Source organism: Drosophila bipectinata, chromosome 2R (assembly GCF_030179905.1).
Source record: "Drosophila bipectinata strain 14024-0381.07 chromosome 2R, DbipHiC1v2, whole genome shotgun sequence".
Classification (NCBI taxonomy): Eukaryota; Metazoa; Arthropoda; class Insecta; order Diptera; family Drosophilidae; genus Drosophila; species Drosophila bipectinata.
In genome coordinates, this window is record NC_091737.1 from 10,306,054 (window position 1) to 10,328,544 (window position 22,491).

Below are 22,491 nucleotides of genomic sequence, written 5' to 3' on the forward strand. Positions count from 1 at the left end.
AGATAATTAAAGTGTCTATATAGGAAAGATACGATTTTTTATTAAGAAAATAGTACTTCAATTTAAAATAAGATCTGGAAATAATATTTAAAAAAATAAACAGAGGGTGCTTATAGCACTGGAACACAGGGTGATTCGAAAAACAAGAAACCAACTTATAGCTGTTACCACAGCAGCACTCTGGTCACACCGCGATTAATTTTCAGAGCCGAAGGTCGTCCGCGCGCGTCGTCGCTGGAAATCAATTAATAAAAACAAGAACGAAGTGAATAACTTTAATAAGCGATCAGAGTGTGTGAAGATTATCGGCCAGATCCAATTGGTTTATATCAAACGCAGGCCTAATCAGTTGTGGAAACGAGTGCGTGTGTGGGAGAACGCTACGAGCGTGCACGCCAAGAGCATAAAATCTCGGCAATAACAAAAAAAAAACATACATATGCTTGTGGTTGCGATTGAAACGCAAGCTGTCGTTTGTTTTTCGGCCTGATAAGTGAACAAATCAAAGTGTTTTGATCGAAACTGAGCCTCTGCAGAGGTGCAGCACCAAACAAATAGCAACAAATACCGTCAAATCTCGATTCCGTTCTCGTTACGTGCGCCGTGTTGTTGTCAATGGGCAGCGTGTGCTGGTGTGTGTGTTTGGTTGCGTGCGTGAGAGCTTGCCGCCACCGCAATTGAGGAAAAAATAAAAAAAAATATACACACACACACACTGGGGAAAATAAAAATAGGTTCTGGCTGTGTGCGTGCTGTGTTGGTGTGCAGTGTTCAGTGACGTTGCTGCCCCCACCTCAGACTCTCTGTTTCTGTTTCTGTTTCTGTCGAACCGACAGCATCGACGAAACGTGTTAAAGTGACGAATAAACAACAACGGGAAAAATCATTGCAGGCAATAGACAAACAGAAACAGAATAGATTCGAAAAAAGAAACAGACAGCTATTTGTACACTTCCTTCGCACATACATCTGTGTATACACTGTGCGCTATTCACGGCGTACGTAATAGTTGCCGCCGCAGACATTAAGGCTCTGCCGTCTGTTGCTGTCTCGTTTGCACTCTTGTTTACACACCCACATCCCCCGCCTCCACCACCGCCTCCACCCACTCGGCTCCCCGTGATACCTCGGCCATTCTGAATAGGTGAGTAAATGCCGCATTCCGCTGCCTAATTAAGTTAAAAATTGACTTTTGCAAAGTGATTCTATTTCTACAACTACAGTGGAGCTTCTACAAGTTAGACTCGACTCCCAAGGCACCCAGCGGAGAGGCCATGAATGATATACGGCTTGGGCCTGTTGGCTGATAAATGGCGCGCTATATTAAATGATTTATTTCCCTGCCTGCCCATAGCCCCCGCTCGAACCCTGAGCTCTCCCCGCATGCTAATCTTGGGTATCTCTCAGATACATGTTCCTGAGGTAAATTGCCTCCAAAGCAGAGCCCATAACAAGAACTCGGACATAGTTCCATCAATCAATTGGAGAATATGAATAGTACTTGGAATAGAGACTCGTATGGGCTTTATCTTTCACTCCCACTGGTCGTCCGTGCCAGTCTCTCTCGAAATCTATCGGGTATTTCATCCACAAATCCGCAATCTATTCCCAAGCTGACTCATGGCATGGGTTCTAATAACTTTCCAACCGCCATTTCAACGAAATATCGTTTCGGATGCTACTCTGTTGTTGCAGTTTCTGCTTTTTCCGTTTTCTAATTAGTTATAATTACACTTAATGCAATTTAGTTATGAGGTTGTATGTATATATGTTTCTGGGCCCCACATTCGTGAGCTCCTCCATCTGGGCCTCGCTGTTCGTGCCGTTTCCATTTTTGCATTTATACATTTTAGCATTGATGGGGGATTTAGTGATTAGTGCAACTTATTGTTCGTGTTGTTGGTCGATGCATCTGAGTGGGCTTTCTACGGCAAGGGCCTTCGGACTGGGCGTATACTGCCACGTCGCACTCTGCCAGGCGTTGATGCAATTTGTAGTTCGAAGATGTGGCTTGGATGGCCTCTTCAAGCCTCATATCAAGATGCTATAATGGTTTTCTTCTCTTTATGGCTCTATTAGTTTAACCCTTAGAGCTTCTAGATACTTTCTTTAACATTGAACTTAAAAGTAAAGTCTAAAAGCTGGGATTTAAGGGGGTAATAGGGCCAAGTCTTATGAAAATAGGACATATGATAGTCAAGTGAAGTCTTTTCAAACTGTATCCCACATTTCAGACCATTTGGTAGAGTATTTCTTGAGTTATGATGGAATATAGGTCTCAAAACTACCCTTTGTTTATAAAAACAGGGGGTAAAAGGGTTAAGACTTATTAAATAAATCTTTCCAAACTGTATCTCAAACTTCAGAACAATTGGAACAGTATTTCTTAAGTTATGATGGGATCTATGTCTTGGACAACATAGATTTAGGTAACAATATGGGGTAAGAGGATTAAGTCCTATGAAAAAAAGTCATATGATAGTCAAATGAAGTCTTCCCCAACTGTATCCCAAATTTCAGACCATTTGGTAGGGTACTTCTTGAGTTATGATGGGATCTATGTCTAGAATAACATAGGGTTAGGTAAAAATAGGGGGTAAGGGGGTTAAGTCCTATGAAAAAAAGTCATATGATAGTCAAGTGAAGTCTTTCCAAGATGTATCTCAATTTTCAGAACAATTGGTAGAGTATTTCTTGAGTTATGATACTCCAATACTACCCTTTCTTTAATAAAAACATCCTCTATGAAATGAAAAACCTCTTAAATTCTTAGATTATTTAACAAAAAATAAAACATGACATGTCCTATAAGATATCCCTGCGGCACTTGCGCAACTGCTTCCGCATGAAGAGGGCATCCAGCTCGGCCTGCTTGCGCTTCTCCTCCTCCTCGATGGCCTGCCGGATCTCCTCGGCCTCGTTGTTGGCCTTCTCGGAGATGGCGTGGACCTCGGGCAGAAAGTCGAGGATGTTCTTGCGGATGAGGTACTGGTAGTTCATGGCTATGGTGTACTTGATCTCCTGGCCAGTCACCTGGCTGAGCTCCGACCAGTGGATGTACATCCAGTTCTCGTTCCGCAGATCCTTGATGCTGTTGTAGACCGGAATGAACTCCTCAATCTTCCCGATAAAGGCACTGGCCACGTCGCTGATCTCCTGCTTCTCGGCGAATATCTCCTTGGACTCGTTCAGCTCCTCCGTCAGCTTCATCATGCTGAGCCAGACGTCGTCCAGGTCCAGCTGGGCTATGGGATTGCCCAGGGTGGCCTCCTCCAGCTTCAGGAAGTTGGCGCAGGCATACCACAGATTCTTGTACGGCGTGAAGCTGTCGATGATGCTCTCGAGGAACTCCACGGACAGGGGCTCCAGCTCGAACAGCTCCTGGCGGTACTGCAGCGTCTTGGCGACCTTCTCCAGCTCCTTGATCAGGGCCCAGGTCTTCTTGATGTCCACCGACGTCTCCTGGGCGCGATTGGGATTGAAGGCCAGCGAGTAGGCCTGCACCTCGTCGTTGAGGGACTCCAGCCGCTCCTCGAACGCCTGGCACTCGCTGGCGTGCAGGCGCAGGAACTCCTCGATGTCGATCTTCTGCTCGTCCTTGAGCGTGGACAGGCGGATCAGGATCTGGTGCGGCCAGGCGTACACGTTCCACTTCATGGCGAACTGGAAGTCGCTCAGGTTGTAGAAGAAGCTGTCCAGCAGGTCGTACTCCAGCCACATGATCTGGATGTCGGCCCGCAGCTGGTCCACCACGTCGGGCACGGTGGCCCCGAAGTCGCGGATGTCGAACAGGTGCTCGATGCTGATGGGGCGCTCGTTGATCTTCCGGTACACCTCCAGGCAGCGCTCCAGCAGGGCCTCGTTCGTCTCGAACATGCGGTCCACGTAGTACTCGAATATCCTCCGGACGATGTCGATGCGCTTCTTGATCATGAACTGCTTCAGGATGTCGACGTTGATGTAGTACGGCCCGATGGTGATGAAGGCCGGCAGGATGGTGCGCACCTCCTCCTTCAGTCGCTTGTGCTCCAGGATGTCCCGCTTGACCTCCGAGGAGGGCTTACGGGCCGCGGCGTAGGCCGCCATGTACGAGTTGACGTTCAGCAGGTAGAAGTCGATGAACCGCTCGTACATCCGGGCATAGGCCCTGAGGGGCAGCGAAGCCTGCTGGTAGCAGATCCTGATCAGCTCGTTCTCCACCAGATACTTGTCCTCGATCAGCTCCACCGTCAGGATGTACAGGTTGGGGGCGAACTTGAGGAAGGACATCACCGCAGCATCGATCATCCGCACGCCGGCCGACTTCTCGAGGCACCTCTTGAATATCTCCATGAGGGCGGGCTGGAACTCGTCGGGGTCCGTGGAGTAGAACACCTTGCGCTCCTCGTTGATGCCCAGGGTCAGGGCGAAGACCGGCTTGGGGAAGGGGAACTCGGTGTCGATGTAGTTGCTGGTCCACTTGTAGGTGGGCTTCAGGTCGAGGAACTGCAGGCAGGGATCGCAGACGAAGTGCGAGAAGTTGCGCAGCGACGTCTCCAGCAGAACCTCCATGGACTCCTGCATGCGGAACTTCACCTGCAGGATGAACTGCGAGATCTTGCACATGAGGTAGACGGTCCAGGTGTTCAGCGAGATGTCCAGCCAGCCCTTGCCCAGCGCCCGCAGCACCACGGTGATGACCGAGGTGAGCTGCTGGGGCCAGTACACCTTCAGGTAGGTGGCCACGTTGTCGCTGTGCGCCTCCTGGGCCTGCAGGAAGTCGACGAGGGCCAGTGGCTTGCTGAAGCTGCAAATGAAGATCGAGAGCGTCTCGATGTACTGGCACTGGCCGGCCACTCCGGCCATCGCCTCGATGCCGCCGCCGCAGTAGAAGAGGCTCGCCTTGAGGTAGTCGTAGCGCTTCGTCTTCATGGTGATGCCCAGGGCCTGCAGCTCGTCCCGCTCCTTGGCCGAGACGTCCACGGCAAAGGACCGGGGCAGGAACTCCTTCAGATTGATGTTCTTGAACTGCGGGAACTCCTTGGGCATCTTGATGATGTACTGCTCCAGCTCGTAGAGGGCCATCAGGCGCTCGAACACGAGGTTCACCTCGGACCGCAGCCGCCGCTTGCACTGCTGGGACACCTTGGCCGCCTGCAGGATCGCCTCGATGGGCTTGAAGCTGTAGAAGACCGTCGACTCGATGTCCTCGTGCAGGACACAGTCGACGATCAGCTCCATCAGCATCAGCTGCTCGCCCTTGTGCCGCTCGTGGACGGCGGCCTGGAGCCGCTGGATGTACTTGTGCGGGTCCTCGGCCATGAACATGAACTGCAGCTTCGGCACCGTGTACGTGCATCCGTCCTCCAGCGACAGCAGCGTCCACATGTCCGTCTCCTCGTTGTGCGCCGTCACCGCCGCCATCACCCACTGGCAGTTGAGCAGGCTCTGGTTCAGGGGCAGGTACGCCCGGGCCGGCAGTGGGTAGTGGTCACTGCCCACCACTCCCAGCTCGAACCAGGCCGCCGGGGAGTTGATGTCGAAGTTGCTGTCGTCGAAGTAGCTCAGCGGGAACTTGTGCGGGAACGCGAACTCCGACATGACGTTGTACTGCTCCTCGGTAGGCTGCAGTACGTCGTCGGTGAGCCCGGCCTTGGCCAGCTCCACTATCAGGTTGATCTTCTGGTACTGACGCCGTCGCCGGTCCACCTCCACGTCCTTGGGCAAGTGCCGTTTGGGCACGAAGCGCGTCTGGATCACCTTGGGCAGGATCGTGGGCAGCGGGAACCGGTGCGACTTGCCCGCCTTGTCCACCAGCGTCAGCCAGCGCTGGGCCTCCTGGATGGGGTAGAAGACGTCGGTCAGTTGGTGGCGCGGGATGTACAGCTCCTGGTAGTTCATTGTGGCGGTGCCCGGGCGGGGGGGCATGATGCAGATGGCCTTCTCGCCCTCCTGCTTGAAGCGCGGCGCATTCTCCGTCTGGCCGAAGGTGAAGGACTCGCCGTCGCTGCCGGCCAGTTGGGACGCATCCTCGGATTCAATGTCCACCATGTTTCTGGGTTTATGTTTCGTATTTTTGTTCAGTGTGGCTATGGCTATGGCTTTCGACTCGAAGCCCTCTGTGTTCCTGAACCTATTTTCGATCCAAATCATAGATACTATGGCACCTGAGCATAATATATTATAGCCCAGCCCCTGGTGAGGTGTGAATTCTGGCCAAGTTCAGTATCACCTCCGCATCATATGCATATGAGCTGCAATTTCAGCCATAGATTGTATCAGGTGGTCTCATAAATAAATGCATTTAATGCTCCGTTGGCCACGAATTGGATGAGCTGGTGGCCTGGGCCGGGCCCTGGGGAATCCAGACTTGACCATGGCATGTCGCTTGTCTCACGAAAGCATCTTCCCCAGAAGAGAAGCCCCAGCGTACCAGGCAGCTCCTCATCATTAGCAATTTGAAATGCACTCGCAGGTATGGCCTGGCTGAGTGACTGGTGGAGCGGGGCATGTGGAGATGGAGTGTATCCAATTATTTTAGCATTTTATGGCGTAAATTTCCTTAAACCCCAAACCATTTTTCAACTGAAACGAATCGCGAGCGGTATAGGATGGTATGGTATGGGATGGGAGAACAAAAGCCGGGCTTGGGACGTCGTCCCCACAAAAGGAGAGCCTCGAAAGCTCCAACGGCAGCAACAAATCTTAAAAAGGCATCAAGATTATTGCACAGAAAAATTCTTTTCTTCACACCTTGGCCAGACAAGCCAACGTCGTTCTCTCCTTTAAGGGGGGGAACACATGAACAAAATAAGAAAACAAAAAAAAAGAAAGAATGAGAAACAGAATAAGAAACTCGAAGAATTAAATGCGACTTCAAAGAAGCGGGCACATGGACAAGAAATATGGCCAAAACAAGGCAACCAGCTAGGGCCAACACCACCAACAATGGACATCATGTGCAACAACAATAAAAACCAATTTAAGCCGACGAGCAAGCGGCCTGAAGTGTGTGGCAGGAGTGTGGGGCAACAGGCACTGCAAGAAGATACATCCTAAGGGGGTTCTAATATTATACAAAACTTAATAATAGTTATAGATAGTCTTACCTTAGACTAACTAGCCAAAATCATAATATAATTAAAGTTTTAGAGCCCTTCTTATAGACCCTTTCTCGCAGTGTAGCTTTGGTGTGGGGAGCTGCAGAGGATTCCTCGTGGGCTTACCTTCTTGTCGGCTTCGTTTAACTGACGTCCCTTACCCCTTACCCCTCACCCTGCACCCCTTGCCCCTTGCCCCGCACAACAACGCATACACACCACAATCAGTTTCAGAAATCAGATTCGGTTCGAAGTTGAATAGTTCTCGCTGCCAGGGAATTATGTTTGTACGTATCTGTATCTACGCTGTGGCGGTATAGTATCTTTGTCATTGCCCCGATCTATGCTAGAGCTATCTACCTCTGTGTGTTGGTGTGTGTGTGTGTGTGTGCAGCTGTAGCTCTGGATTAGGGATTTCTCGAGGGTTTCTCGTCGGACTTCTCACAAAGAAACCCAAAACATGTTCAAAATATGTCAAAGTTGAGGATTGTTTTGTAGGGAAAAAGGTTTTTCGAGTAAATGCAAATAAGAACAAGAATCTGAAATGATTTTAAAGATTTAAACACCTGCATTTATATTGTTTTTTAAAGAAAGGTGCTTCTCCATTCATCTAAAAATAATAATAAGTCACCTAGGATGGGAATAGTTACCTAAAAAGTGGGCCTTCACCTGAGTCTTTGTCTGGAGTATCCTATTATTACCTCATCCAGGTACTTTCCACCTTCAAACCCACTCCCAGGGACTCACCAAGTGGCAAAATCTTGAAAAGAGCCACCAAATCCGCTTTCAAAAATTGAAATCCCAATCAAACCCAGGCCTTTATTGCAAGAAACAGATGCTCTCTCCCTTCTAACATATATATATATATATATGTATATATATATTCAACCGATCATATCCCGCAACAATGCAACTGAAATCCCAGAATCTCTTGTGCAGTTGCCCTGCTCTGCTCTTTGGAAAACGAGGCCCAATCCAGTTTTGTGTGCTGGGCTCCCTGCAGATCTCAAGTTGATTTCTTTTTGGCTTTGGCTTCAGTTTCCTGCAGTTTTTTTTTTTTTTTTTTTTTCAGAATTTCGTGCTGTGTGCCCCGGCCTCTGGCCTGCCCCTGCCTGGGCCTCGGCCTGGTCCGCTTTTGTGTTTTTATTTTTTCTTCACACCTTTGGCTGAAAAGGCAGCCAAAACTGAAATTTCAACGTTGACTGGAAATCCAATTCAATTCCCAATGGCGATGGCGATGGCTACCCCAGCTGGCGGCAGGCAGCAGGAGTGCGAGCAGGAAAGAGACAGGAACAAGTAGAAAGAGAGGGTGGAGGGGTTTCTTCCCACAGCCGGTTTTTGGTGTTGGTGTCGCGCTTGGTTTTCTCACTTGGCCCGGATCGGAGGCGAGGTTGGCCCGATCCGAGGCTGGTCTTTTGTATTTCGTGGGCCGCGTTCTGGGACCTCGATGGCTGACAGCTCCAAAGCCCTGCGTTCTTTATTTTTTTTTTTATTCCACACTTTATATAGAGGTATTTTTTATGATATTATATGGTATGAGTATTATATGATATGGAATTGTATTATGAAACAGAGTAGACCAGTCTTCTGAATGGTATTTTCTTGCCAGAGCCCCTACCTTAAAGTCTTATTATTCTGCCCCTCAACGTCAATCTCTTTCGAGTCTTCAGGATCGGTTAAGATCTCCCCCATTTGACATGCTTGGGATTTCCTCGAGAGCTCAAATAATCGGAAATTATGGCCCCGCTGCAGATTAATTTTGAGCTCCTTGAGCGGCTTTCTGGCTTTCATCTGATACCGAATCCGAATATACGAGCAGCTTAAGTCGAACCTGGTGCAGGGGGATTACAAGTTGCCGTTTTGGTTTTCGGTTCAAGGTGAGAGATCCGATCGGATCGTATCGTGGTGACACTATCTGGCATACGTGCCCTGTACTCCACTCTCCGACTCGGCCAAGTTTGTCAAACAATAATAGAGGGTATCAGGGGCGGTGGGTTGGTTGGGTTGGTTGGGTTGGTTTGTTTATCATCCGGCTGATAACCGAACCTCACCGAATTCGGAAGCCTAACTGCGGCGGTTAAAATTGTGCAAGTCTGTCACTCGTGATATCACCCGTGGACTTCGTAAAGGCTTTTCTGGGAAATCGGTCGATGGCAGGATAAGATTAGGGCCCCGACCATTGTTCAGATGAGATCAACATGCCAGTTCTTCGACTAAAAGTACAATATTTCTCATTTTTTTTTGGGTGTAAGGCCCATTTTTTAATTATATGACTTTTTGTTTGTGTTTTATGTTAACTTTTAAATTTCTAAAATCTGAAACTAATAACTAAAAGATCACTTCATAATTTGGAGAGGGTCTTTCTAAACTAGAAACTTAGGGAGAACTTTTGGGAGGAGCCGCCTTCTTGGCTTTCTTCTTGGGCTGGGCCACTGGTGGGGGCTTTGGGGATGAGACCCCCAAGTTCCGGCGCTTGCTTTGGCGCTCCTCGTCATTACGTTTCCTTTTCTTCCCCGCACCCGAGCTCGAACCAGAAGGTCCTGGGTTTACCCTCGAATCGCAAGTGGGGCAGACTAGGACCAAGTCGACGCCGCAGCAGGAGCACTGCTGTGGGTGACCTACATGGCTCTTGGAGGAGCGTCTCGAGAGTCTCTCAATCTTGGGCTTCTGCTCGACAGGGTCTTCTGTCGTTGAATTTTCCGCCTTCTTGAGCTCCTCCTCCTTCTGACGCTTTTTTTCCATCATGGCCTTGATCCTCTCGCTCCGGCGAAGAACCGGAGCTTCTAACTTGGGTTCAACTGGAACTTCAGGGCCTAGAAGTCTTCCAGGCATTAAATTGGTCAAAGAAGTAACCTGTTTACATGTGGTTTCTATAAGAATTCTCTATGATATACCTATCCTTATACTTACTGATGAAGGTAAAAAATCTCCTTTGGCTATTTTCCGGAAAAATGCTTCCATTATTTAAGATTGATGTATTTAGTTTTATAATCTGTATATTGGTGATGATATTTGTAGCTCTGTTCTGGTCAGAGAGTCGATATGTTGTGAGATATACCTTGTAGGTGGCAAGTTACTTTCATTCATGAGGTTACTAGGTTTGGGATTTTTTTAAAAACCATTCTTTATTTTTTTTGGAAATATATTCCTTTGTTTTCTATTTTTTTCCAAGAATTTCCAAAGAATTCATTCACCTGACTGGCCCACCACACCCCAAACAAAGTAGATACGGTTAAGATACAATATTTGGCATATGATATCACAAGCTGTGCTTCTTATCAAAGCAACAATAACAATAATAACAACAACAATGGCAATAATAACAACATTTGTTGCGCTTTATTTATTTTTTATTTATGCGCCTTAGACCAATCAAGCAAAACGGTTTATCATTAAAGCGATAAAAAAAGACGTTAATTTATTATACAAATACCACTACCAGTAGACTGGCAAGTACATGCATATCTTTGTATAAACTTGCTTGGCTATATTGGTATTGGTATTGGATAAAAGAAAATAATAATAATAACAATAAATGTTTACTAATTGCGCCAAATTGAACTTGAAAAAGTAAAGAGAGTAAATACAAGCAGCGGGCAGAGGCCAGCAAGGAAGTACAGTGGAACTTGATTAAGAGGAAAATGCTTTGAAAGAAAATAATCCATATTTAGGCAAAAAAGTATCTTAACTCGTCCTATACTAGACTATCTATACTATATAGTTCTATACTATGCTATAGTGTACTATCCTTCACTATCTATAAAATATATCTAGTACCATCACTATACTATCCAATTCTATACTATCCCATACTTTATACCATATCCTAAAATATTCTATCTATATCTGTATGTTTATCTTACACTCCATTATACCTCGAAAAATATTCTTTCTGTTCCTAGACAATACATGACAATTTATACCATCTAGTACTGTACTATACTAACCCATTCTATCTAGTACTATACTACTACTATACTATCCTATACTATACTAAATATCCTACTATCCTATTTGAGATATTCTCTTATCGGCACATCCTATCTTATAAAGTTGATATTCTATCCTTTACTGTAGATCGTATCCTATTTTAAATATCGTATGCTATATATCCCATCCGAAAATATTCTATCCATACCTGTGTATCCTATCCCATATTTTATATATCTTAAAACATACTATCCTATTCCATACTTTTCGGTACTATTCAATTCAATTTCATTCTTAAAGATACTACGTACACTAAGGATAGTAAGATACATTCTATATTATCCTCTATTATACTTTCTATACCATCCTCTGTCATACTATCTGTACTATCCTGTTCTATATTATTATGTACTACTCTATCTATAGTATTCTTTACTATGTTACCTTATCTATTCTATCCTATATTGTACTATCTACGAGTGTGTATCTATAACTATCTATGTATCTTTTTTTGTATTACCTACATATGTATACCTACATATCCATCTATTCTAGACTACTATCCTAACACTATCCTATACCACACCAACTTTTTGGAAACTAATTTGTGTAACCATTTTGAGGAAATAAAGTCCTTAACCCCAACACAGTCCTTAAAACTAAAACCCTCCTTAAACCAGAGTTGCCAAAGTTGAAGCAGTTAAACAGTTATCCGCAAAATGAACAACGAGCACAATTATAAACTCTATTTCATTTTTTAGTTATTTAATTAGCAGTCCCTGGCTGAGAGGCTGACTCGTGGTTGGTGGCTGTGAGTGGCTATAGTGGTGTATACGTAGTACGTCTATCGTATCTAGAGTGGAAAATTAATGGCTACAAAATTAAATTTATTTTTGCAAAATGAGAAAAAACAAAAACAACAACTCTGAAGAGAGGCAGCTAAATTAACAGCAACAGCAACAACAACAACAACAACAAGAACGGACTTGGGGCTGCCAGACAGCCTGGCAATTTTGTTTCTTATTGGATTTTATTCGCTCGCATGTGTGTGTGTGTGTGTGTGAGTATATGACTGTGTGTTTGTGTGAAATTTATGTTGCTATTTGCGTTGCGGTGGCTGCGCAGTCAGCTGCGCTGCCTCTTATCGTGGGTTCTTGTTGTTTCTTGTTGCTATTGCTGCTGTTGTTGTTGTTGTTGTTGCTATATCTGCTGGCACGTTACCTAATTAGTTGCCGCAGACAGCGCGACGTTTTTACCTTTTATGCGATATTGTTGTTGTTATTGTGTTTGTGGCTAACACACATACATACATACGCACACTTTGACGTAACACATTACGACAACAGGCGAGAGCGTCGGCGCAGATGTCGACTGCACGCGGTTTCCGTTCTCTGCCCACGCAAATTCGCGTGGACTTCTGCTGGCAGTGGTGCACACATCACCACAGCGGCAGAGCAGCAGCAGAGAGCCCGGCAGCAGAAGAACTCAATTGTCAAGATACAAAATACAACAACAACAACAACAAAGCCACAAAGCGCAGCTTCTGGCAGAAAAAAAAAAACAAAACAAAAGAATGGGAGAAAAAGCCAAACTAGTTCTATAAATTAAACTTTAAACTAAGATAAGAAATTAAAAAAAATGTAAATAAATATCTTTAGATTTCTGAAATCTTAATTAAGAGTTAGAATTAAGATATGACTCATTAATAAAAGATAGAAAAAAGTACCCACTGTGCATTGGGTTTTGGCAGCATCGGCAGTTTGGCTTTGGTTGCAGCTGCTTGGCGACCCCACCTCACCTTAGCCACCCCACACCCCACACCACCACCACCCACCCACCATCCTCAAAACACGGCACTTTTTTGACCGCCCACTGCCACAGGAGCTCTAGTGGTTTTTTGGCTTTTGCAGAAGGGTATTCAGGATATGTTCATTTTTTCAATGTGTTTGTAATGCCTTGAAGGAAAATCTGCTACTCTGTAAAGTAAATATATCTTAGATATAAATAAATATCTAGTTAAAAAAAAAAACGCGAAAAAAATGAGAACCATTGGTTGAATTTGCATGGATGTCAGATAGTAATGAAGAGTCAAATTTTAACTTTTTTTTGGCATATGATAATATTCTGGAAGATGCTTCAATTTGGTACATTTTTAATAAAATATTAAAAAATAATTAATTAAAAATAGTGCCCTCCTCCTCGATTCTCATAGGTTGCACTTAAGCAGGCCCGAAAAGTCGGAAAAATAATTTTTTATTTGGTTTTTTTTTTTTTTTTTTTTTGTTGTAATTTTTTTTTATTGCCATAATTTGTTGTAATTTTTTTTATTGCCATAATTTGTTGTAATTTTTTATTATTACTATTAATATAAGTTTTTTTTTTTTTTTAATATATATATGTGTTTTTTTTTTTTTTTTTTTTTTTTTTTATATAATAATATATCCGATTATATCTTCGATTCGGCAACCTATATCCGATATTGGCAGTGTATATCCCATCTGTAATTCCATATCTTATAAAATAAATATGCAAGTACTGAAAGGGTATCTCAACTTCGGCTCTGTCCGAAGAAAGCTTTCCTTTCTTGTTTTGTTCTCTTTTTTTGATTTTATTTTATTTTTTATTTCATTATACGAAAAAACCACTTGAGCAAATGCAACACTCAGCTTATTCGCAAAAATATTGCATATGGGGTATACGAGTATATTTTTATTTACTTGGCAAAGGTAATAAAATGCTAAAACAGAAAAAAAATGCTAGACGCAAAAACATTTTGGGGGAAAACGTAATTTTTTATAAAAAGAGACACAAAAATCCGAGACAGAGATAAAAAAAATACAACAAAAATCACCGAAAAAAGCTGTGGGCGACAACAACAACTCCCGCCATCTAAAAAGCAAAAGCGACAGCCAAAAAGCCAAAAAACCAATAAAAAAAATTACCAATATAAATGTTTAAATCGGAGGCTAGTGACTAAAAATTAAGTCAAATAAAAATGCAGTCTAAGCTGCTAAAAAAAAAAAGAGGAAAATGTATACTCGAATGCATAGATACGATAATTATATAAACAACAAAAACTGATTGTGGATGGTCTTTGTTGCCATCTCCCTTCGATAGGGGCTCTGAAAAATGATGTCGTTCTTGCCCCGACCGACACTGGCTAATGATCATTAGAAGATACATTCGTACACACGTTGATCATGAGATACAGATACGTAGCATAAACATATGCTGCTATGTGTGGCTGTGGATGGGACTGCGACTCTGAATCGGAATCGGAATATCGGACCATTGTATATATCAATGGGTGTATTATCATATCATCAACGTCGACATTTTGTCGTTTTTTTTGGGGGTCTTTTTTTAAGAAGACAATACCCGTGGCCATGCGTTATCTAATAAATTGTGAGGGAGTTGACAACCACAAACTTAAACTGGAAAAAAATGGAAAAAAAATAAAGCGTCAATGAAATCTGCATTTGATCGTAAATTTTGGTGTTGTCTGTAAGCTGTCCCGAAATGAGTTCAGAGTGAAAGCCAGCACCAACCGGGAGATCTTCTCGATGGCGTGGGTTTTTCCCTCCCGACTCGAACCTTTTTGTGTAAAAAGTTTAAGTTTTTTATTTTGGGATTTGTCGAGATGCGATATTGGAATTAGCCAAAACGATTATGGATGCAAATCAATTCAAAATGGTGGCACTGTCGTGGGCAGTGGAAATTAGCGCTCTCCGCTGATTGGTGTGTGAAAATTGAGCCAGAGATCGGCTAGATAGCCCCCAGAGATATAGCAGTGATTTAATGGCCCGCATTATGCTTAGGATTTTGTGCTGATCGATAGGTGCGAAATCGGTACCATTGTTTCGATCATGATCGATGGGGCGCACAGGTTGGCTTTCGCTAACATTTTTCGCCAGCTTGTGAAGGGATTAATTTATCAAAAAATAAAATACCTAATTGAGGGGAGACCTAAATCGTACCTCTTTCATATTTCAAAACATATCGTACAAGGAGCCATTTCCTGCTTGAATTAGGTTAGTAAGGTAGTATCCTCCACTTGAATGGCAAACCTTTCTTCGGAATGGGCACTTGCCCGATCAAATATTGACCGACAACCCCATGGATCTCTTCACATATATCAACTATAAACATTTCCCTCTGTAGATACCGCTCGGTGCGATCGCAAACCCTTGATTAGATAATTGCAGAGCTTAACTGTAAAACCGTAAAACTGACAAAATGTAGAACGTGTTGGGGGAGAACGTGTGACAATCTTGAGATAGAGATACTTTGGGAATTGGTGCCAAGACTGGTACTTATTATCGACTGGAAACTAATCAAAAAACCTCCTCACTCCCTCTGGAGAGTCTCTGCTCCACTCCGGGCACTTGAAGTCTTTCCTGGCCAACTTCAAGCACATAAAAGTAGCTAGCTGGCTGGCTGGCTGGCTGGCATGGCCTGGCTGGCTATATATAGCCAGGGCGAGATGCAAGATGCAGACATGGAGCGGTGGGAAATGCCCGGAAAACTCTTTGAAGAAAAATCTTGAAACTAAAGTAAGCGGTTGCCGATGCTGCTGTTACTAAATTTGGTTGTCTGGGCATTTTTACGCGTCTACCCCCTATTATCCGACCCCCTCCCCACCCTCCTATAGTGCGGTCCGGACCATTTTTAGTAGCCTGGCTAGCCGACGTATCTATATATGTACATCCACCAAGAAAAACAATAAAATTTATACACCAAGCGAGAGTAAAAATTGATTAATTTTAAAAGGTTAATACCCCCACTCTTTTCTCCCAGTGTATATGCTATGTGTGCCCAACTGTTGTGGTAATTGCAAGGCATTTTCTTTAATTTGTTGCTGAGAGCTGCCCTTTTTCGTATCCGGGCCACTGAAAGGTGATAGCCGAGCCAGCACACCTCCCCCTCTCCCAGCATCCATTCATCCGGCAGTTATTCTTTATCTCTCCGGAGTCCGGGACCCGGACTGTCACCGAATTTAGCGAGCTTTGGACTCGTATGTACACCCGGCACGGCCCCAGTGCCCCGTCTCCCAATGAGTCCCCCAAGTTCGTCCCCCCTCCGTGTTTATTCAAAATAAAAGCTGCACACGCTGCACAATTCTGGAGTGGAGAGATGAAGACATTACGTCTGAATTGTGATTTCAGTTCTGTTTTCTGAATTCTGAATGCCTTTGGGGCCTCAACCAACGTCGCAGTCGTCGTAGTCGTCGTCGTGGTGATGATGATGATGTTTTGCTGTTTTTGCAGCGATCTGTTCAGTTGAGTTTTATTTTATTTCATTTTGTTTTGTTTGCATTATAAAATCGTTGGCTCTGCGCGTTTTTTTCGCACAAAACATCCGGTCGTATTTTAATTTAATGAGTATAAATTCTGTGCTCGGCCAGAGACACTGGCAATTTCTGCACAATTATTATTTATTTATAAAGCCATGAAATATATATACATTTGCGGACTATATTATTTTCATTTCCTTTAGAAAAAGCAAATTATGACTAGACTGGGACTCGGTCTAGACTCGAGAGTTTAATGGATTATTTTGGGGTATTATTATAGTATTATATACATACTCTTTCGTAAGAAAGGAAAAGGTTAAATAGTTACAAATAATCCTAAATATTTATTGAAATAAACTTCATATTTTAGTAAGACTTTTAAAGAATATTTTGTAGAATTTCTGTAGAAAAGTATAGGTTTCATAAAATGTTTGAATGGATAAATAGCTAAAATGTCTATTCATTACAAAAAAAAGCTAATTTTGGAATAAAACTCTCTAGGATTTACGATAAAATTAATATTGAATTAAATTAAGAAATAAAGAAAGAAATTAAATTAAATATTTCAAAGCAATCGCTCTGGTAGTTTTCGAGTTATAATGGGCACTGTCTTTAAAATCATGTATTATGAGGGAAAGCGCCTCAAAAGATTACATTTATTAGACAACTACTTTTAACTTACTAAATAAAAACCCTCAAAAAGCGTAATTATAACCAAAATATTCATGAGATACTATATTAAGTAAAGAAATGCAAAAAACCATGTTTCCAACCCTCTTCCACCCCTTAAACTCCAATCTAATCATCATCCTCTATTTTTTTTTTTTTTGCAGAAATCATCATGCAAGTGGTTGGAGTCTGCGCGGCCAGCGGAAGGAACTGTCCAGGAACAGCAGTCACGGACGCAGAGTGACATTGGCTGGCATAACGGAGCTGGCAGCTTTAAACGCTGCGACTTTAACGAATTTAGAAAATAGCACGAAATGCACGTTTCGGCCATAAAACTCAGGCCAGAATCGAGGGAGAGTGATAGCAGTCGAAGCAGCCTCCGGTTGGACAATCATCGAATATGCAGCCGGAAAGGCAGTGCAACTAGTACTAGTAGTAGTAGTTATAGTCTTAGTAGTATTAGTATGGCGAATGGTAAATTTTTAATGTCATGCGCCAAATGGCGACATCGCCGGAAAGGCAACAGCAACAACAAAAACAACAAAGAAAAAGCAGCATCGAGTCGCAATAATGATAATTGCAATTATACTACAACCAATGATTTCAATAAAATCAATAAACTGCTGCTAATTACGTACATGCTGCTGATAACAGCGGCCACAATTTGTCAAAGCGCCGCCCAGTCGCCGTCGTCGTCATCATCATCGTCGTCGTCGTCTGGCGGAGCACGGGACGGCGAAGGAGGATCGCCTCTGACGGCGTTTCTCAAGTCTGGCGGTGCCTCGTACAATCACCAGTTGCCGCAGCAGCAGTTGTTCGCCATGCTGACCAGGAACGGGGGCTCTGGAGGATCCGGATCGGGACCTCGAGGCAACCGGGGGAATGCGAATCTCCAGCAATTCCTGAACCTGCGCGAAGACGAGTCCGATGCCGATGTAGATGATGAGGACATGGCCGCTTTGCACATCCCGCATCGGTCTGGACTATCAGCCGGGGCATCCCACCTATCCTCCGTCCAATCCGGGTCACTGGAGACCAACGGCTTCGTCTCGGACGATGGGGGGCAGTACGAGCAGGCGGAGAAGGCTCTGCGAGAAGCAGCCGCCGCGGCCAACAACAAGCACAGCAAAGACTGCCCCAAGGACTGCAAGTGTGTGGCCGGGATCTTCGAGTGCGACAAGTTGCACCTGGAGAGGGTACCTGTGCTGCCCAGCTATGTCCATACTTTGTAAGTATTATCCCCAAGATGTGTACCAAGTTCTCTAAAACCTCCACTGGTCTTACCGACATTTCTCTCAATTTGGAATACAATCCCCTATTCATGTCTCCACCCCCAAAAGTCCTCCATCGTGGTGGAGTTTCGGGGAATTCGGCGAGGGGATGAAATGGCAAGAGGGCCATTTGTAGCCACCCCCCGCGACTAAGCTGCCAATATAAATTGCAGTGTGTCACAACCCCATTCGGGTTCGACATTTGCCCTCAATTTGCAGTCTTTTTTTTCGGAGGGTTGCGATTTTATCGTTGGGCCTTTAATCAATTTAATGCATGGAAAATTATGCAAACTCTGTTCGTTTGTTATCAGCAGCCCTGCATCGATAATAGTGCATAATTATAGACCCTATAGAGCCACTCACTAATCAGTATCTATCCTTCCAGGCAACTGGCGAACAACAAGCTGAACGACACGACGGTTCTGGAAATTAAAAATCTATCCAATTTGATTAAAGTGTAAGTATATCTTAGGATTAGATCCAAAAGCTAGGATTATTGATTGAAAATAATTCCATTTCAGAACCCTGAAGCGAAATTTGCTGGAGGCTATACCCAAGTTCACGGGGCTAGGTGGCCTGAAGCACCTGATTTTGGCCAACAATCACATTACCAGCATCTCCAGGGAAGCCCTCTTGGCCCTGCCCTCGCTGAGAACCCTGGACTTGTCCAGAAACCAGCTACACAGTATTGAGGCTAACTCCTTCCCCATGCCCAACAGCCTGGGTCACTTGTAGGTGTTTCAGAAGACTCTCTTTTGGGTCCTCGATTCCACTGACTTCTGTTCCACTCCACAGAATACTCAACTTCAACGAGATAACCAACATAGATGTGGCTGCCTTCGTGCCTTTGAATAATCTGACGGACCTGGAGCTGAACAACAACCAAATCGGTAACCTTCCCGTGGGAACCTTCCAAAACCTGACCCGCCTGAAGAAGCTGTAAGTAGAAGAGCTATAGGTCCCAGAGAATACTTACTATAATCTATATCATACCTCCATTCAGATCTCTGAACTTCAACCATCTGGAGATAAACTGGTCCACGTTTAAGGGCCTGGTGGCCGTGAAGAACCTGCAACTAAAGGCCAACCGGATTCGGGCGCTGCAGGACGGCGTGTTCTACGTGATGCGGAACATTGAATCCATCGACTTGGCCCAGAACCAAATAACCTCGCTCTCCCGCAAGGAGCTCTACAACCTGACGAAGCTGCGCCACCTGAATCTGTCGATGAACGCCATTTCGCACATCGAGGTGGACGCTTGGGAGTTCACCCAGCTGCTGGAGCTGCTAGACCTCTCCCACAACGCCATCACCGAGTTCAAGCCTCAGCACCTGGACTGCCTGCAGCGCCTGAAGACCCTGAACCTGGCCCACAACCGATTGCAGTACCTGCAGGACAACACCTTCAACTGTGTGAAGAACCTGGAGGAGCTGAATCTGCGGCGCAACCGCTTGTCGTGGATCATCGAGGACCAGAGTGCCGCGGCCCCGTTCAAGGATCTTCGCAAGCTGCGAAGACTCGACTTGCACGGCAACAACCTCAAGCAGATCAGCAGCAAGGCAATGAGTGGCCTGAACAACCTGGAGACCCTGAACCTGGGCTCCAACGCCCTGGCCAGCATCCAGCCCAACACCTTCGAGCACATGATTCGGCTGAACAAGTTCGTCTTCAAGTCCCTGAACTTTATCTGCGACTGCGAGCTGATCTGGTTCCGCAACTGGCTTCAGAGCAAGTTTCCCCAGCACATGCAGCACGTGGTCTGCGGCTATCCGGAGCACCTTCTGGATCGCCAGATTAGAACTCTGAGCGATTCGGAGTTGGTATGCGGTAAGTCCAATCATCAAAGGAAGGTTTCTAAACAAAAACTAATAACACTTCGGCCCTTCTAGTGGACTCTCCCAAGCCAAAACTGGAGCAGGAGCCGCCAGAGAATATGCTGGCAGTGAACGGAGCCAACATCACTCTGGAGTGCATTGCCAGTTCTCCGGCAGCCGCTTCACTGGCCGCAGCGGATGAGCTGAAGATCAAGTGGCGCCACGACAACCAGCACGTTCTGGAGCGACCGACCGCTCTCCACGACGGCTCCAGCACGGAGACGAAGATCCACCATGACCAGGGCACTAATCAGACCTCCATCTACGGCTATCTGAGACTGACAAACGTTAGCTACGAGAGCGCTGGACGCTATCAGTGTGTGGTGTCGAATGCTTTTGGAACTACCTACGCCCAGAAGTTCAAGATATCCATAGGAAGTAAGTGCACTGATTCCAAAACCCATAGCTCTCACTAACCAATCTCGTTTTGTGGTCATAGTTCATCCCACTTTCCTGCAAGTGCCCTCCAACCTCACCCTAGATGCTGGCGAAACGGCTAGGCTGGTGTGCTCGGCTAGCGGCGATCCTACTCCGGAGATGGCCCTGCAAAAGTTCGGTGGCAGCGAATTTCCGGCGGCCACTGAGCGCCGGTTGCAGGTGATACGCGAGGAGAACGCCTTCTTGATAACCAACGCCAAGCCGAGTGATTCCGGAATCTATACGTGCACGGCGGTTAGCGCCGCCGGAGAGATAAAAGTAAACGCCACGCTGGTCGTAAACGGTAAGTTCCCTAATAACCATAACCAGGTGAACTGCCATTAATGGTCCTCCATTTCAACAGATAAACCCCAACCGAGTATTCCGCTGGTGCACCAAGAAGTGATTGTCGGTCGCACCTGTGTGTTGGAGTGCTTGAGCGAAACAGCCAATGCAGAGATCGAGCTGGAGCAGCCGCATCGCGAATGGTTCAAGGAGAACAAGCCCATACACATCTCGGACGGGGATCGCTACTACTTTACCAACAGCAAGGAGCTGCTCGTGATCCTGAACGCGCAGTCCAATGATGCGGGTCACTACCGCTGCGAGATTACGGACAATTCGCGCACCTTTACCCTGCAGTCAGAGCTGGTGGTGGTCAAGGAGAACCTCAACTGGGACGTCCTACTGATGGGCATTATTGCGTTGACGGTGACCTGTGTCCTGGTGGACTGCTGCATCATTTGGTGTACACTGCGCTACCAGAAGCGAAAGCTGAGAATGAGCCTGGCCGCCGAGCGTTTGGCGGCTCGTACGCAGGCCAGCTTGCACTCGACGCTGGACAAGGACCAGACGCAGCTGACCACTCTCAACCGTACGCAAATGAGACCGCACCAGTCGCAGTTGGTCCTGGACGGCATTTCCTCGCCGCATCAAGGGCAGGCACGACCTCGCAGCCTGGCCGACTTGGGAAGTGAAGATAACCAGGCGGCCCACAGTCGCCTGATTGTGACGACGACTCCTTCCTATGAGCAGCGCTGCCTGGAGCAGGGACTGACGCTTAGGTATCTGCAACAAACAGACCTAGAGGCCCAGCAGGATCGCCTGTCTAGCAAGGACTCGGGCACTGGATCCGATGCTGCTGTCAAGCGCAGTCTGGAGGATATGGTGGTGGGGATGCGCCGGCACAAGCACCACACAGACGATGAGGAGGATGATGAGGAAAACGAGCTGCAGTACGCTCCCACCCGGGCTCTGGGTATCTCCGAGTACGACGACATGGAGGATATATATATTCCATCAGAGGAGCAGCAGCATTTCCTACAGAACAACAATCACAACTACGACGGTGGCGGGGGTGGTGGCGATGGCGATGCGCCGTGGACATTTGAGCAGAAGGCTAAACCAAATGTAGCAGGATCACATACCAAAAATCCGCAACCCGCCCCCAAATCCGCAACGAACAAAGACTGTTTAACTCATAATTGTAATTCGTAGGCCGCCTTATCGATGCCGATGCCGATGCCTTTGGGAGGGAAATAGGAGAGCTAGAGAAACATACCAGTGTCTTCGTAATTTATGAAATTAATCATTAGAATCGATTTTTCTAAAAGCCCAACTATCTGATAATCTGAATCGTATATTTATAATTTTGTTTTGCTTGTGATATTATTTATTATTTTGATTGCCCGAGTTTTAATCGTAATACCTCTGTAAATAGCACTTAGCCATTAATAGTAGCTCGTATCTAGATTTGTAAGTTAATGCACACTCGGTGTATTGTGGCCAGTGCCGGCTATGACATCGCCGATTGAAAGTGAATACTTAATGCATATTTTTCTTTTCTTTTTGGTTTGAATTTGAAATTAGTTTGCCTTACCATTGGCCTTGACAAAATGTGAAACAAAGTCGAAATATTTAATAAAATTTATGCATTATTCCAACATAAAACAAATGGG

At 45.4% G+C, this 22,491-nt stretch overlaps 3 protein-coding genes across 3 annotated transcripts; 1 reads left to right on the forward strand and 2 right to left on the reverse strand.

Annotated features, from left to right (window-relative positions):
* The first annotated feature begins 179 nt into the window (after positions 1-179).
* lbk (leucine-rich repeats and immunoglobulin-like domains protein lambik) lies at positions 180-22,487 on the forward strand. The gene is made up of 9 exons (XM_017252709.3): positions 180-1,144; positions 17,136-18,199; positions 18,628-18,699; positions 18,764-18,973; positions 19,038-19,181; positions 19,246-20,069; positions 20,132-20,494; positions 20,556-20,837; positions 20,898-22,487. Exons 2-9 carry the CDS (start codon positions 17,286-17,288, stop codon positions 22,028-22,030), a joined length of 3,942 nt encoding a protein of 1,313 aa, XP_017108198.2. The 5' UTR covers positions 180-1,144; positions 17,136-17,285; the 3' UTR covers positions 22,031-22,487.
* On the reverse strand, positions 2,744-6,359 carry sac (sterile affecting ciliogenesis). The gene has a single exon (XM_017252381.3). The coding sequence runs from the start codon at positions 6,130-6,132 to the stop codon at positions 2,806-2,808; it is 3,327 nt and encodes a 1,108-aa protein (XP_017107870.2). The 5' UTR covers positions 6,133-6,359; the 3' UTR covers positions 2,744-2,805.
* Positions 9,285-10,147, reverse strand: LOC108133043 (uncharacterized). Its single transcript, XM_017252711.3, has 2 exons — positions 9,990-10,147; positions 9,285-9,932 (listed from the first exon to the last, which is right to left on the reverse strand). Exons 1-2 carry the CDS (start codon positions 10,038-10,040, stop codon positions 9,456-9,458), a joined length of 528 nt encoding a protein of 175 aa, XP_017108200.2. The 5' UTR covers positions 10,041-10,147; the 3' UTR covers positions 9,285-9,455.
* Positions 22,488-22,491: the final 4 nt, after the last annotated feature.